At 46.2% G+C, this 15,569-nt stretch overlaps 3 protein-coding genes across 3 annotated transcripts in view; 1 reads left to right on the forward strand and 2 right to left on the reverse strand.

Annotated features, from left to right (window-relative positions):
* Nucleotides 1-10,756: 10,756 nt before the first annotated feature.
* On the reverse strand, nt 10,757-12,625 carry PHALS_08801 (translocation protein sec63; the record flags this gene model as incomplete). The annotated part of the gene is made up of 2 exons (XM_024724217.1): nt 10,757-10,936; nt 11,003-12,625. The coding sequence occupies 2 exons, from the start codon at nt 12,623-12,625 to the stop codon at nt 10,757-10,759; spliced, it is 1,803 nt and encodes a 600-aa protein (XP_024575116.1).
* A 226-nt stretch (nt 12,626-12,851) lies between these two features.
* PHALS_08802 (uncharacterized protein) lies at nt 12,852-14,165 on the forward strand (the record flags this gene model as incomplete). Its single annotated transcript, XM_024724218.1, has 5 exons — nt 12,852-13,363; nt 13,433-13,705; nt 13,768-13,820; nt 13,893-13,997; nt 14,059-14,165. The coding sequence occupies 5 exons, from the start codon at nt 12,852-12,854 to the stop codon at nt 14,163-14,165; spliced, it is 1,050 nt and encodes a 349-aa protein (XP_024575117.1).
* A 1,233-nt stretch (nt 14,166-15,398) lies between these two features.
* Nucleotides 15,399-15,569, reverse strand: part of PHALS_08803 (uncharacterized protein) — a gene marked incomplete at both ends in the record, with an annotated part of 264 nt that continues 93 nt past the window's right edge. The window contains one exon of the mRNA XM_024724219.1: nt 15,399-15,531. Within this exon, the coding sequence (XP_024575118.1) occupies nt 15,399-15,531 (133 nt within the window). The remainder of the gene's footprint in view (nt 15,532-15,569) is intronic.

Below are 15,569 nucleotides of genomic sequence, written 5' to 3' on the forward strand. Positions count from 1 at the left end.
TTTAGGCGGGGTTGCGGCAGATAAAATAAAAAGTCAGTTTTTGAATTTAGACGGAAGAGTTAATTGGCCTTGGGTTAAGGTTGTAATTACTCTTGGAGTAAGCGAATTGCGATCCGCTAAACTCGTACTTGTTGTAAGTATAGAACGAAAGGTCGGTGACCTAACTTACGCTTATAAGGGCAAACCCCGCTGCAGCTTTGGATGCCTCAAGCCAGACGGTTATATTGTAGACAATATGAGAGCTCTCAAAAATTAGCTTGTGTCAGTATAGGAAGAGCGTCGAGACTCAATCTAAAAGTCGACGAGCCGTCACAGTTAAAAAAGCTTTAACCAATCCTGTGGTGCAGTGGAATGCTGTTCACTTCAGAACCGAGAGGTCCAGGGTTCAATCCCCGGGCGGGATAGAGCGGGATTAGAGTGTAATGAATAAAATCCTACAGCACGCGCTTGACATGGCTGACACGACTCCTATAAAGGGGTGATGTTCTAAGAAAATCACAGTTCAAAAGGCTTCCTAGACTCATTCAGATTAGGTTGGCCTCCTCGACTCTGCTCAATAAGATAAAAATGCTTAGTTCCATGTTGAACGCATAGTAGACCGATGCGTTTTTTAAGGAAGCGAACCGGATAAGTGGAGGGTCACCCTCTACAACGGGAGCTATTTCCCCTTACACCAGAAAGATTTGTCTGACGATTCTACGCTAAGAACCACAATGATAATCTTTTCGTACGCACCACTCCCGATATATTAAAGTCTAGCTCTATTTGGTAGTAAATAAATCTATCACTGTGTGATGTATATGGTGGGTATAGCAGCCTATATGTTCTACAAACCACTTATTTACGGATCCCCATTAGCCCCATCACTGCACGAATGAGCGTTGATATGAGGTATGTCGGAGGAAACTCTTATGTAGGGATGTTTTTATTGGAGAAAACATGATGATCTGTGGTACAAAGATATATAGTAATCAAGCAGTTTCCTCGCTTTCAATGTTACATCCAAAACTGGAGCAGCCGCGCAGGGGCCTGAATGCTATTTAAATTCGGTTAACTGGTTGTGTTTACATTGATTGTGAAAATTATGTAGTTTGGAAGCCAGTATTATCATAATTGTCGGCGGTCACTGGATCTAACTCTAGAAAAATCTGCATGACGCTATGCGGCGACAAATAGTAGGAGGTACAGCATACCCAAAAAGTAAGATATTTAATATATTCGACGCTTATGTTGCTGTATGACCTTATCAATACCTTCAATTTTGCGTTATCGTAATCGTGCGCGGTGGCTATTGATGCAGGTGCTACCAATTGCAACCGGATTGCCCGTGTACCTTGCACAGATGAAACTTTGACTCACGAATCTACGTAATTGCCTGGTGCAACTACAGCTTTGTTTGATATAACAAAGAAATTCCACATACTTAGAATTAAGTCTAGCTTTAATCATAATAAATATACCGTTATTTGGCGATCAAAATATGCCCGACGTCTTCACAACGTGATTTTAGTAGCTGTGCGTGGGCAGCGAATCTCCAAAACGTTATTACACTACCACTATTTATACCGATTTCCAGTCATGATATATTTTCTCAAGGTACTTGCTTTGGTGCTTTTTTTGAGTTTTCCTCTGTGTCTGAGAACTTCATAAAAGAGCACGTACCCGCTGCACTCCGACTCCGAGATCTCATGAATGTTTGGAGACCCTTTCTGCAAGGTTACCCAGAGATCTTTTGCGATGACGACTTGGCATTTAATCTTGGCGTTATATTGTCAGGGTACGAAACAGGGTCGCGCGACCCTGTCTCACAGATTGTGGTGCACGCGCTGTCTTGTTCCGCGCTTAAAACTAGCTAGTAGCTATTCTAGTAGGCCAATAAAAATATGTAGAGGTTTCGAGAGCACCAACCAGAAGTGAGAGCGAGTGCCTGCCTCGGCGTCAACCAAGGGTTTAAAGCTTTGCACAGTACAACATTGATCGACGTTTTATTCTGACGTCTATCAACTCTGGTTTGTTTTTAAAGAAGCGAAATGGGTAATGCGATGTGTCCCTTTACCTAGCGCTAAAATCTCTATGAAAAAAACAAATATTCACTCTCTAAAATTCTTGTCAGGGCATATAACCATCAGTACATTTAACATGGATGGCACTGATCTCCCTACCTCGTGTTAATCGAGCGTGACCTCTCCAAGAATTGGCTTTTACAACCACACCCTTCATTTTCGCACACATATCGCACTCCTAGTTCAGGTTTTTTAAACGGGTAGTGCTTCGTCCCATCACCGAGGGGTGCACGTCGATACCAGACGGAGTTGGTGTGAAACGTTGAGTTTGGTTGTCCGCAAGCACATGTTTGACAGCGCCTTTCAATGATGTTGCTTTAGACAAAACCACGTCCTGATGATAAAAACTGTATTTGCGGAAATCGTGCGCCGCGCCGTGAAGGATCTCTTAGGCAGAGGCTTCCATCCCATTCGGGGAGCATCGCCCCCCTCAACTTTTCTTTGATAATTCAGTAAAGACCCAGGTGTAATGTCAGGACTTGGGTATACTCTTTGACAAAACAGCACATTGCTTTACACCTAAGAAGTCCTTTATAGCGTTGCTTATAAGGGCTCGCTGAGCCAGATGCTTAACATAGCATTAATAGCTTCGGCGCAATGGGTACGTGCAAAGAGCCAAGTATGAGCGTACTGGTATAGTAAACGACAAAATGATGTTGACGTCTACTGAATTTCCATTTCGTTTGAAGAGAATGCAGCAATGCACGTACCCTATCATGGTATGCGTACACTTTACACTGTTGTGAAGCTCAGATGCAGCGGGGCTGCCGTAGCTCATTCGCTTAAAGGAAGCTTGGTATCGGTTACCTTCGTTCTTTACTTAAATCCAGTCCGAGTGTAGCGGATCGCAATCCGCTACCTCCAAGTTCTAAACCCTTAACCAAGGCAAACGAATACTTCTGTCCAAAATTGAAACTGGATTCAATTATTTTCGTTGCGGCAGGGCTGCCAATGTCTAAAATCTAGGCTTTCCTAGTTAGTAAAGTGATACCTCATTAATATAGATTTATCTAATTGATATAGTGAAACCTAATTAATTTAGCAATATACATCAATACTGGCAATTCTACCACGTGGTGGCTTCTCGTTACGGTGTATCCACACTATGTGTGTTTACACTAAATTGATCAATCCACACCTATGTACGGTCGCACTTTTCATACAACGATACGTGTAACCCCGTTACACTCTCTCCAATTAAAATTGTGAATATCCACAGTTCGCATTTAACTGTCGCCTCATACGAGGCTCGCCTGTCTCAGACACCTTCACGTTCTTTTAAGAGCAACTTTATACATTCTCCGCTCTATGATCCCTGTGTCTACGACACGCAAACACCCAACCTAGCTGGTAGCGAGAGCGTTCGCGGGCAAAGCCCCTATTCTTCTGCACAGGGTGCATCTCGAGACAGTACGCTCGCAGCTTCACGGGAAGCACATCCCAAGCCCCCGGCAACTCAGCGCAACACACCGCGCCCACCCTGGGCAACGGATCGCCTCGTCGAGGAATTAGAGGAAGTCGACTACGAGTCGGAAACTCCTTTCCCAGCATGGTAAGACGTGGAGGATGAAGTGCGCCAACGGCGCGACGTGAGCCCAGCTCAAACGTTGCGGACACTATGTCCGTTCACTGGCCCCTGGGCATCCACAGGAAGTGATAGTGTAACCAATCGCCCTGACGAGGCACAGGAACAGTGATCCGAGGCTGTTCTTATGGCAGCTCTCCTGCGCACGTATCCACTTTCGGTCTTCGACCTTGGTGTAGAATACGGCTTTTGCTCGGCGGATCGCGCTACTAAAGCGAAAGACGCGTTCACTCGATCGTAAGGCGTCTGCTTAGTTGGTCCCCGGCCACCACACAACCTGATCTTGATCAGCGGAATTCTCTGCGAGCTCGCTTTTTGGTACCACAAGATTTTCAAATAGATCGGTACCGCACTCGACTTCGAGCTCGAAAAAGAGGCGCTCCTGTACCCGCAATGTGGACCATCCCTGAGGTTCTCACCCCTTACGATACCCCTGCAGATGACGACAAGCTGTTTGAGTGGTGGGTGCAGCGGCACCGAAAACGTTTCTTTGCTGTCTACCTTACCGCGAAGACACAAGGAAGTTGACATGCGCGCTGAGCACCATCTTCGATTTGAGCTCGCCAAACTCATGGTGTAATGCCGAATTCCTGCGTATTGACGCCCTACGACATATGGAACAATCCATAACGCTCTCGCGAGCTCTGTGGTTTCTCACGCTGGTGAGTCTAAGACCACAGCAGCTCAGGGCACTAGCTTGAGCTCATCTCATGACCCTCCGACTTCCCGGGCTACCGCCGAAAAGCGCGGTATGCACGATGATGCAAAGAGTCATGATCCTTATGATCATAAGTGTCTATGACGTCTGAGCAGTCTTGCCATAGCGGCACCGCAAACTCCCGCGAGTTCTATTAGTTTGGGTATCCCCGCCACTTCACAAGATGTTGGGTTGAATCCCGTCGACGATGTCGACCCACAAGGCGTTACACGTAGTAGTAGACGCCGCCATTCTCATCGAGAAATGACGGCGGTGGGCGATGACGACTTGGTCGATCGTCGTCCGGTGACTCGCGATGATCTTGGAGCATTGGAGGCCATGGTCTTTTGTCATCGGCATTCTGCCGAGCATCTCTCGTTTACCGCCCTCGAGAGCTTGGAGCACTTTGTGCTCCGACTGAGTCATGCAAAGACTATCGTGCTCTGTCGGAGCGGTCCTAGCCGTCGAGCAGACGAATACGTCGCTTTATGCGATAGTGGAGCGCCTTTCGCCGTTGGAAATATAATTTGTTGCACTCCGTGCTCAAAACTAGTTGCTGGCTTAACTTCTAGGTAGTCAAGTACCTTTGAGTTGCTAGTTTAACTTCTACGTAGTCGAGCACCTTCTCCGCGTTGACTTGCGCCAGATTCCGGTACCTCTTATGATAGCCCACATCAAACACCGGGCGGGTGTGCATCCTCCTCGAAAGATTCAGCGTATATGAAAGGACAAGCTTGGCCACAACGTAAAAAGGTCCAATATACGGTTGGGCGGGGCTTTGTCAGAAGACAGCAGAAACTGCATGTGTAGGAAGGCTTTGTTTAGCAATCACTAAAACAAGGTCTCCGAACTTAATGTTTTCAGCGTTTTTTCTTCATCTTTCGTTTGCATATTTCTTCTGTATGTAATGGCTTCAGTCATCGCATCGCGAACGTGTCGTAAGACACTCAGTCTGGTAGACAGGAGGTTTCACTTCTTTACGCTCGGTGAGGGGGATGACATCAGCTAGCCGCTCGACTATTCCTCCCCCACCAGGCCCTGATCCATGGAATCACGGCGTTAGCGGGACGCGAGGATTGACAAGCCCATTTACGTAGAACGACAGGTAGCCGGTAGATGAATGCTCTGCATTATTCAGAGCAAACTATTCGAGTGGCAACATAGCGCTCCAGCACTTCGGCGTCTCAGCGCAGACTCTGCGAAGAAAGTCTTCCACGACGCAATTCATGCGCTCAGTTTGGTCATCGGTCAGCGGACGGTCCGCTATTGTCATAGTCAACTTGGTGCTTAGCACCCTGAAGAGTGTAGACCAAACTTCCCAGTGAAGCGCAGGTCTCTATTCGAGACAATTGGCTCCGGGAGTCCATGCTGTCGAAGGACTCGATCGACAAACAGTGTCGCTGTACTCACACCGTCGATAGTCTGGCACTGCCGAAAGATGAGCCAACTTGCTCAAACGACCGACAAAGACCACCACGCCTGTGTTGCCGCCGAGCCCTTCTGCAGGCCAAACACAAAGTCCATACTCATGGACTGCCAACACCCGGAGGGTACCGGTAAACTGGCCAGCACCGCCGCCGCTTTCGGAAAGAGTTCACCTTTTGACACGTTTCACGCGTGTGCACATATATGCTTGTCCATTTGTAAGATTGGGCTACCAGTAGTGGATCCTCACAGAGCTGTACGTCTTATCGCGACCGAGGTGACTACTGAGTGGGACTCAGCTTGGGTCACTAGTAGTGGCAAATCATTGAGCTGTACAACTTCTCACGACCGAGATGACCACTGAGTGGGTATCATAGCGGATACGGAATTTTGAATCCTCATCTAGAGGAACCTCAATTCGTGGCGAAGCCGTCGAATCGGCGCTATAATTGAGCAACACGTTTGCTGACAAATATCGGTGTAACTGTACGAGCAAACGCATCGTCAGTTTCTGTTCTGAATTTCCAAACTCCTTGCCTCCGAGAGCCTGTAGCAGCGCTAAACACATATCATCACTCGTGTATGCGGTGTGGATCAAATCCCATCACTGACGACGTCATCGTCGTGACACGAGCAATATCATATTCTGGTCTACGTGACAGCGCATCAGCCAAAGCATTCTGCTTTTCTGGCTTATACTTCACCTCGCACTTAAATTCTGCAAGTAGGAGAGCCAGATGACCAACCTCTGCGAGATATGAGGCAACTATATCGCAGTGCGTAGTGAAACATGATCTGTGTCGATCACAAACGGCTTGGAGCTGAGCAGGCGAATCTTGAACTTGACAAGCGCATAAGTCATCGCAAGTAATTCCTTGTCGTGGACTGGGTAGTTCTTCTTCGCAGCCTTAAGCTGTCAAGATTCGAACACGATTATCCAATCTCTCCCCCGGCGTCTGTTTGCAGCAGTACATAACCGATGGCAAATCCGAAGCATCACAGACGACACTGATAGGACGATCAGGGCCTGGCAACGTCAGTATGGTGCATGAAGAAGGCTGGCTTTGACCCTGTCAAAAGCCTTCCGATGCTCGGTGTCCAAACACCTTTTCGTACCCTTCTTAAGGAGATTCGACAATGGCCGTGCTATTATCGCATAATTCACACTATATTTGTGCAAGTAGTTGATATAGTTAAGCCATCCTTTTTGTTCTTTGGAACTGGCCAGTCCACAATAGCCTTGACCTTAGCGGAATTAACCCAAAGGCCACGCACCCTATGAAGCACCCTTAAAAGGGATTTTTTCCGCGCTGAAGATGCACTTATCGGCATTAGCAAACAGCTTATTCGTGCGCATACACTCAAGCACCGCTCGCAAATAAACGATGAATTTTTCTCATGTGTTCTCTCTTGCCCCGCACTGTGGACAAAGATGCCGTCGAAATATGTTTGTGTAAAAGCCCGATGAGGCTCGAACATGGGCGTCACAAGACGATTAAATGTTGCTAGTGCATTTGACAGCCTTTGGGGCATCATCAGCCACTCTTGGAGCATCCCGCTCGGAGTCTCACCGCTGTTCGCGAAATATTACTCGCTCTCATGAACAATTGGTAATATCCATTGACCAAGATGAGTGCGCTGTACTTTGTACAGCCAACCATATTGTTCTGACAGCATCCTTTCCGGGAATTGCTGTCTGCGCCAGAATAGTGACAGTGTTAAGCGTGAACGGTACGTCACTTGCTGTTCGGCTTCTGGACACAAAACCTGGGTGTCGAATGGGGAGACTTGCTCTCACGCACCATTCCTGCGTCGTGCTTTGCACGGAAAAAGGCTTCAATGAAGTCATATTGCTCCTTATACATAGGCGGCCATTGGCGTTTTAAGCAGTATTTGGCTTCCGGAACCAGTTCAATCTAATGACGCACACCTCGGTCCAGAGGTAGGACTGTCGGAGAGTTTTTGGAGACGACGTCTTGAAATTTCCTTACCGAAAGATAGTACGGGTTCGAGGGATCCATCAGGATCAACGATCCACTTCGTGTGTTCAGCACCCTCTTGGTTTCCTCGACAACTTGATGTCTTCTTCAGGTCGTATAATGACTACTTCGGCTAGGTCGCCTGCCTTCAAGGAACGGCCATCGACTTCGAAGGACATTTCATCCAGTTTAAGAAGAGTATCCACCGTAGGAATAGCCTTGATGGTGAGTTCGCCGTCTTCTTCTTCCGTCACACTGTTGACGAGGAATGTATAGCTGTGCGCTATCGTCTATGGTACACACATCCCGGAACGAATCGACGCTCGGCGTCTTGCAGCTAGCATACAGTGTCGCCGTCTCCTCTCTATAGAAGCTGCACGTCTCAGCAAGACCAGTGGGAACACATATTCAGCGTCACCCAGTGTTAGCCCCACCTCCAGCTCACCCGGAGCCCTGATGTAATTAACAACTCCCGACGAAGAGCTGCTAGCTTTACAGTTTTTGTCTTGTGGATAATGTGCCACTCCACGCGCATCTGAAGGGCGTTGCCCAAGATGCCGAGAGTCTCGACTGACCATGCCACTCGTGGTATTCAGCGACTACTTTGAAAAGTGAGCAGTGCTCAGTGAATTACGTGCCACTCCACGTGTATCATTAGGGCCTCGCCCTCGATGCCTTGGCCCTTGGCTGACCATGCCACGCATGTCATGCTGCAACTGCTCCAATGCATGAGCAGCGCTCACTGAGTGACTGCCATCCCACGTTCAGCCCGCTAACCATGCTCGGGCCTCCTGTCCGATACACCTTCGGTGTTCACCAACTTGAATACTCTGATCTCCATCACGTCGACCGTGTCAGTCCAGTGCCCGTGCCAGCAACGTTTTTACCTCTTAGCAGAGGTGAGTACATGACTCATCAAAGCCCCACCAGGAGACGTACGCGCGGCGCCCAAGACCTTCGATCTCAAGTCGATCCATGGCTCATGGTGTTCCAGTCATGCCACTCCAAGGATAAGGTCATCCTCGATTGCAAGTCTAAAACTAACTAAGCTTTGTTTCACGTCATCAAAGTCGAGAAAATTGACAATGAGGTCCACAGGAATCTTCGGCATGCCTTGAGGCTCATAGGAAATTTGCTCCATAAATACGAAGGAAAAATTGTCACGACACTAACTACGAGCTTTTTCAAGTGCAGCGGGGCTGCCGTAGCTTTTGCTTAGAGGAAACTTACTTAAGGACACCGACTTCGTTCTATACCAGATCCAGTACGAGTATAGCGGGTCGCAATCCGCAACCTCCAAGAGGAGCCAAAACCTTAACCAAGGCAAATGTACTTTTTCCGTTCAAAATTGCAGTCGTGTTTATCTGTTTTCTTTACGGCAGAGCTACCTATATCTATTTATTTATGTTTTCGAATCAAATAGGAAAACCAAATCAATATGCACTACTAATGGCAGTCTCACCACGTAGTGGCTTCTTGTTACGATGTAGCCACACCATTGTGTGATTACACCAACTTGGGTAATCATCACCTCTGTACGTCACACCATTTTGTGTGACCCATTCCTGTATACAGTGGTTGTGTACCTTCGTTACACTCTGGGTACGTGAATCCCTGTTACAGTCGCGTTCCGAACAAACGTCTCACTTTCAACTTAACCAACACATTACATGTGCAGAGATATTTAATGGTACTTGTCAGGTGGTTTTGGCCCGCCACACCTTTCAAAGAATCGCTCTCTTGGAATCTGGCACCAGACACGCCATTGAGCCATTCGTGCGCTCCAGTTTTCTGTCTTTTTTATTTCTGATAGAGCAAACTTAGGCACTCCAAGTCTGACCGCAACCTGTGACGCTTTTTGATACAGAGAATGCAACCATTGATATTGCAAACCAAGTACTGCATGTGGAGAACTGAGGTTGAAGTATCTTTGAACAAATTCGACTCACTCGGCCGCAAAGCACCATCACTCATGAAGTCGACAAACGAGCGCAACCCAACGACCCTCGAGATGTGCAATCGGGATCCACGTTGGGGCTCAGGATACATCCCAAGGCGGCGCGAGTTAGTGTTGACGGTAAGTGGCCTTGGTGCTTCTTCGAAAATGAGTTTCTGGATCAGAGTGAGATCAGATGGGCTGTGTCAGCCCAGACCAGATACGCTTGTCTGTCGGTTGGTCGTGCCATGTGATCTGCCATCGGATGCTGTACGTCAAGAACCTCGTCACCTTTCAACAGGTGGAGATGAAGACCATGGTACGATATCGAAGTGGGGACAACATGGAAATGTCGACCGTCGATCGTCGACCGACTCAAATAAGAAGTGCTGTGAGAAAGTCTACACTTGTTGCTGACCATCATAGCTCGACTAAGAGCGCATAAACTGAAGCAATGATTGAAGTCCTCGCCTTTTTAGTTGATCCTCGATGCTCGGAATACTACTCCATGGGAGAGATATAACCTCATTCGGAATGAGCTGAAATTCGCTTGCACCCCGTTCGTAGCCTCGACTTAGGACGAATTCGGTCAGCATTGACTCTTGCCTCTTCACGCCTGAGAATGGAGTCGAAATATGCTGAGTGTACTGCCACAGGCGAGATACGAGCCATCATCTGCTTCAATAGCCGGCCACGAAGACTCTTTGATTGATCTTGAACCCACAGTGAAAGTGTCGCTTTTAGCATCATATCTGAGGAACATTCTAAGATCTTTTTTTGAAAAAGAGGTTGTAAAGTGGGTTTAAGTGGTGCAAAAATGTTTGAGTTAAAGAAGGGTTGTTTTCTGTATTACCTATACAGTAATTAGGGACGGACTGCTTCCCTCCTAACTACTGTACTAATTTTCACCAGCAATAGCGGCTGACACGTCTAATCTATTGTCTTCATCACACCGAACACCTTCACCATTTGCAGTAGAAAAACAAGCATAGCGTATGCCAGCACACTCATCAACTCTGATTCTACATTTGCAATTCACGGTATAGGAGACAAGCAAGTTGCGCTTGCAATCTACTTATCTTTCTTGGCCTCCTCCACCTGATCCGGGTCCAAATCCTTGTCCTCTTCTTCACTATCGCTCGAGTCTGCGGCATTCATCACCTGTTCGAACAGCGTCGGCTCGTTATCTAATTCCAAATCCTCCGGATGTGGTGTATAAACTGGCAATGTGGATGCTGGGGCAACATTAAACTGCAATATTCAGAAAACGCAATTAGATACAGCAACAGCAACAACGTCAAAGCTTCAAACACGCACCTTTGCGACTGCACGCAAATCCATGCCAACATAAGAGTCACTTTTTACAAAAATATCCAACTGATACGTGCCAGCTTTTGGAGGTGCCTGTAGCTGTAACTTCTGTTCAATCACGCGCTCTTGAGAAGTCATTTTTGAAAAAGCATGCAAATGGTTCATCTTGGAATCTCCCACGATACAGTACCAGCGCTCCATCTTCGGGTACGGGAAACGGGGAGCGTACACCAAGTCACATGTGTCGCCTTCCTTGACATTTTGACGCGTCAACGTGACTGTTACCGTCATTATGTCTCCCTCAGCAATAACCTCTTCATCTTCCACCCCGATTGAAATGTTCAGCTCCATGTGTGGCATCATGTTAAGCACAGTGTTCACTTCTTGACGTTTCTCATCCGATAATCCACTCAATCCTTTACGATCCTCAGGTTTTGCAGCAATATACTGATGCATACTACGTACAGCGCTCTTTCCAGACACAATGTGCTTGACTTCGGTCTCTGTTATATGTGGTAGTTGCAAGAACGGCGGATCCTTAAACCACAGTCCTTGAGTCAGAAATTGCTGCATCTCCATTAAATTAAGAGACGTCTGAAGCCACGATTTCATTACAGAAATCTCGAGCATCCCATCTACAAGTTGAATGGATTTCTTTAACATGGCATTCAAATCGCTCTGCAGTGTTGGACTCAATTTCTCGCGCAAAAAATGTGCATGTAACAGCAAATTAGCCTTGGCAATAGCTGGATGATTGTACTTAGGCTTTGCCATCACATCTTGCTGTTTCAGCTTCTTGAACAATGTTCCAAGCTCGGCTTCGTCCGAGGCACGACGCGGGATCTCACGAAACTCAGCCGAACCCGCCAAAATTTCAGGTAACATTCGTGGATGCGAGTGCTGGGACATCGCAAAGTTATAAAACCCATACGTGTCGTACATTATCATACTGTCACCATACTTTTTCGAGTGTGAATACCAAATGGCAACACAACTTGGAATAGCGACAACAAGAATCAAGAGGTAGAGAAAGAGTACCAAGTTGTGGTTTGCAGGGTCTAATAAGAACGTGGGAAGACCAATAGAAAGCTGAAGCGCTTGACGACCGTCTGGATTGCCATATTTTTCGTAATTCGCTTTTGCCACCTCATCTGTAAGAGCCTCGTAAGCCTTGGCTACAAGCATAAACTTTTGCTCTGCAACAGCATCGCCCTGATTCTTGTCTGGATGGTACAACAGACTCATTTTGCGGTACGCGCGCTTAATTTCACGCTCAGTAGCACCTGCAGCGATACCGAGAATCGCAAATGGATCAAACGATTTGATCTCTGAATCGTCCTTCAGCAGAAGTATCATGCGTACGAGCGCGTACCAAACGGCAGCCAGCACGAGCAGATTAATTACAAATGGTATCGAAAAGACATTACGCAAGGCTGTCTTTTCGGCTTGCAACTGCTTCACCTTGCGCAATTCACGCTCGCATCGCACATGACTCTTGTCTAATAGTCGGTCTTTTAAAAAGACGCCGTATAGAATACGACGCAGTGATAGAAACGTCACAGGCAGCACGTAGAGTGCGCACATGGACACGGAAAAGTAGTAGAAAGCTGAGTTGTCGTATTCTAACATGGTGGAAAGAGCGACGATACACAAGTGGGTCACTCAGATCACTCGCTGTCTCTGTCCTTCGATTAGTGGGGGACGACGACACGTGGATGAATGAGACCCTTAAAATGCAACAAACTACAGCTAATTTATGATAATATGGAATAGACATTTTGATAGTTGTCAGTTAAAAATACTTTCTAAACCATGAAATTTCAAGAGTTTTTTATACCGCAAATTTGTGCCATCAATGTCAGGTCTGACGTGTCGCTCAACTTGGATCTCTCCCATCGACGGCACGAATGACGTTCAACTTTCACCTGATACAAACAGTGATGTGACTTCTTTCACGTTGCTTCCATTGCAACTAATTCGTCCCGCATCGGATGCCACGATTCCGTGCCAACTGTTGCTACATTGGTCACCAAAACCCCTGCGCTGTCTTCAGTTACAGCTAAAGGCACAATGCTCAGCCCGCCATGTAGAACTTTATGCTGAGGGTATGCGACAGACTATGCTCGGTGAAGAGAAACAGAGCGAGGTGTATCTCGGCACCTTTCGAGGTACTAGGTTGACGCCTGAAGCACAGCATTTTACTATAAATTTGCTTTTCAAGCAGAACCATCGAGATTGTGAAGTTTTAAAAAGCTTGCAAACGCTTAAAATCAAATTTGTATCACTGTCAGGTGATAAAAACATGCTAAATTTACAGCTTCTACAATGCGAGTTTCTCCTCATGGATCCTATTTTAACTGATACGAGGTAAGATTTGGCACGAGAGAACCTCCTTTAACTTTATGTTATCACTGACTATAACTGTTGAAAATCTAGTTCATTGGGCTTGGCAGCTTCGATGGCTAAAGTTAATCTGAAAGAGAATTCTAATGTGCAAGAAGTTTTAAACGAATTTCGACAAACGCTGGAGCGAGAGATGGAGGCGAAAATTGCGCTAGCAATTGATTTAAAACTGTCAACACTTTCTCAACGTCTGGCATTGTCAGAGCAGGCACTGGTCCATCTACACAAAAAGATGGACGCGAAGGATGCAAATCTTGAGGCAAAATTTACTCAGATCCAACAAAGCTTTCGAGAATTAGAGGGTCGGTTGAGACTTACCAATGTCGTGGACGCTAACAAAAGACATGATACTGAAAAACCAAGCCTAGAGCCCGATGGTGCAATATCTGGAGCAGAGAAAACATGACCCCCTTTGATGATGGTGATTGTACCCGTTCATGTGTCCCTGCTATTCTGGTCATAGCTCGCTGATTCTCTCTATACGATAAATTAGATTGCACACGAAACGTCTGGTCAGGCGGTGAAATCGCTCGCGGCATCACATCGAGTAAAAAGTCTAATAGCTGGGCTGCTTCATCAACAATTGTACCGCACACAGGTACTCATTCTCGCGTGCTGCAGGGATCGCTTGCGCGATTTGCTGATGTTTTTTTGAAAAGGCCCGGATCGTAGTTCAAGAAAATATTGGTCTGCCATTTTCAACGCAAGAAAACGCTATTGTAGAGATGAAAAGAATGAACACAAAAGCACCCACCAAGTCGGTTGATAGTACTGGAGTAGGAGCTGGGCTTTCTATCCGTCATGGGTGATACTGTGATCGAGTATACTCATAGAACACCAAGTGCGAGGACTGGAGTGATTACCTTTAACGTTTCTACCTATTCTGTTCATCTTTGATTGAAAGTTAACAAGCCGAAATGACCAAAAAACCGCCACGGATATTGATGTCGGATCGAAGTGCGATCATGAGATCGAAGTGATACCCAAAACCAGATATTGCGTGATTTGTCAATGCATCTTACCACGGGAGCGACAAAGCACAACAATGGTTGCTGATATACAAAGTATATCTCCCTACTCGCCGCAGACTTTCTGCGTCAGAGGAAGTGGCACATTTTACATGCACATATTAAGCTAGCTACAACCACCATTCTGGGTCAAAATCCGATTTCTTAGAAGGATGGGAGAAAAACTGTAGATCTTTTTTCAGTGTACTCTGTACCAGCACTAATGGCCTTTACACTGAGTATGACAAGCTACTTAAGTAAGTGGGCAATATCCCCGCGTAAAGTATGTAGATATTGTGGGAGTGGCCGTTTATAACCGGGAAGTAACTCACGACCTGGAAAGGCTCATCTGTTCGGTGTGTTCTCAAGGCCCCGTCGTGTATACGTAGGAATACATTTGGAATATGTATTTGTGGAGATCCTGGAAATCGGATAGATATCACGACGATTGTAAAGGAGGGAAAAGTTTTTAAGTCTGAAAAGTCAGGCAAACTTAGTACGAAACCTGGAAGAATGAAGAATTCGCAAGACATTTACAAAGTATAGTCGAATTTGTTGGGGGATGCTTTGAGTAGGAAGAGAACGAGTCAGCATTTTTATTGGTAATACTACAGTATTACAAAATTGGCTTAGTGAAACAACGAATATTCAAAATCACTATTTTGGACTCCGTCAACACGGGATTTAAACTCACGTCAGACGGTATAGTTAATTTTATACTTGAAAATAGAAACACACCAATATTTGTATTAGTCTTAATCTAGATTTATGTCACTCTTAGAAAAGCAAATCAAGAGCTGTAGAGGCTCTCGCAAAGAAGTCCAATCGATGCGATATTCACACAGAAATGTGAGTCAAAGCTTTCTCTGTGCAAAGTCTCGGGCAACCTAACTGTGAAATGAATCTACTGCTATATCAGCTACATGAACTACTCTGTATTATGCTTCCTTAAACTGACAGTATCGCAATTGTATCTTCGCCGGATAAACTTATCACAAATTGGTATCAATGTTGATATCTTCACGCTTTTCTTGCCGATACACGGAACGCTGTTCGTCAGTGAGTAGCACATCCAACAATCTTGATCTTTTTGGCTCATCGACTCCATAACCGTTGCCTTGATCACTGTCATCTTCCGCGTCTATGTCGTCCTCTTTATCACA

This window comes from Plasmopara halstedii (genome assembly GCF_900000015.1).
Source record: "Plasmopara halstedii genome assembly, contig: Scaffold_323, whole genome shotgun sequence".
Taxonomy (NCBI): domain Eukaryota; phylum Oomycota; class Peronosporomycetes; order Peronosporales; family Peronosporaceae; genus Plasmopara; species Plasmopara halstedii.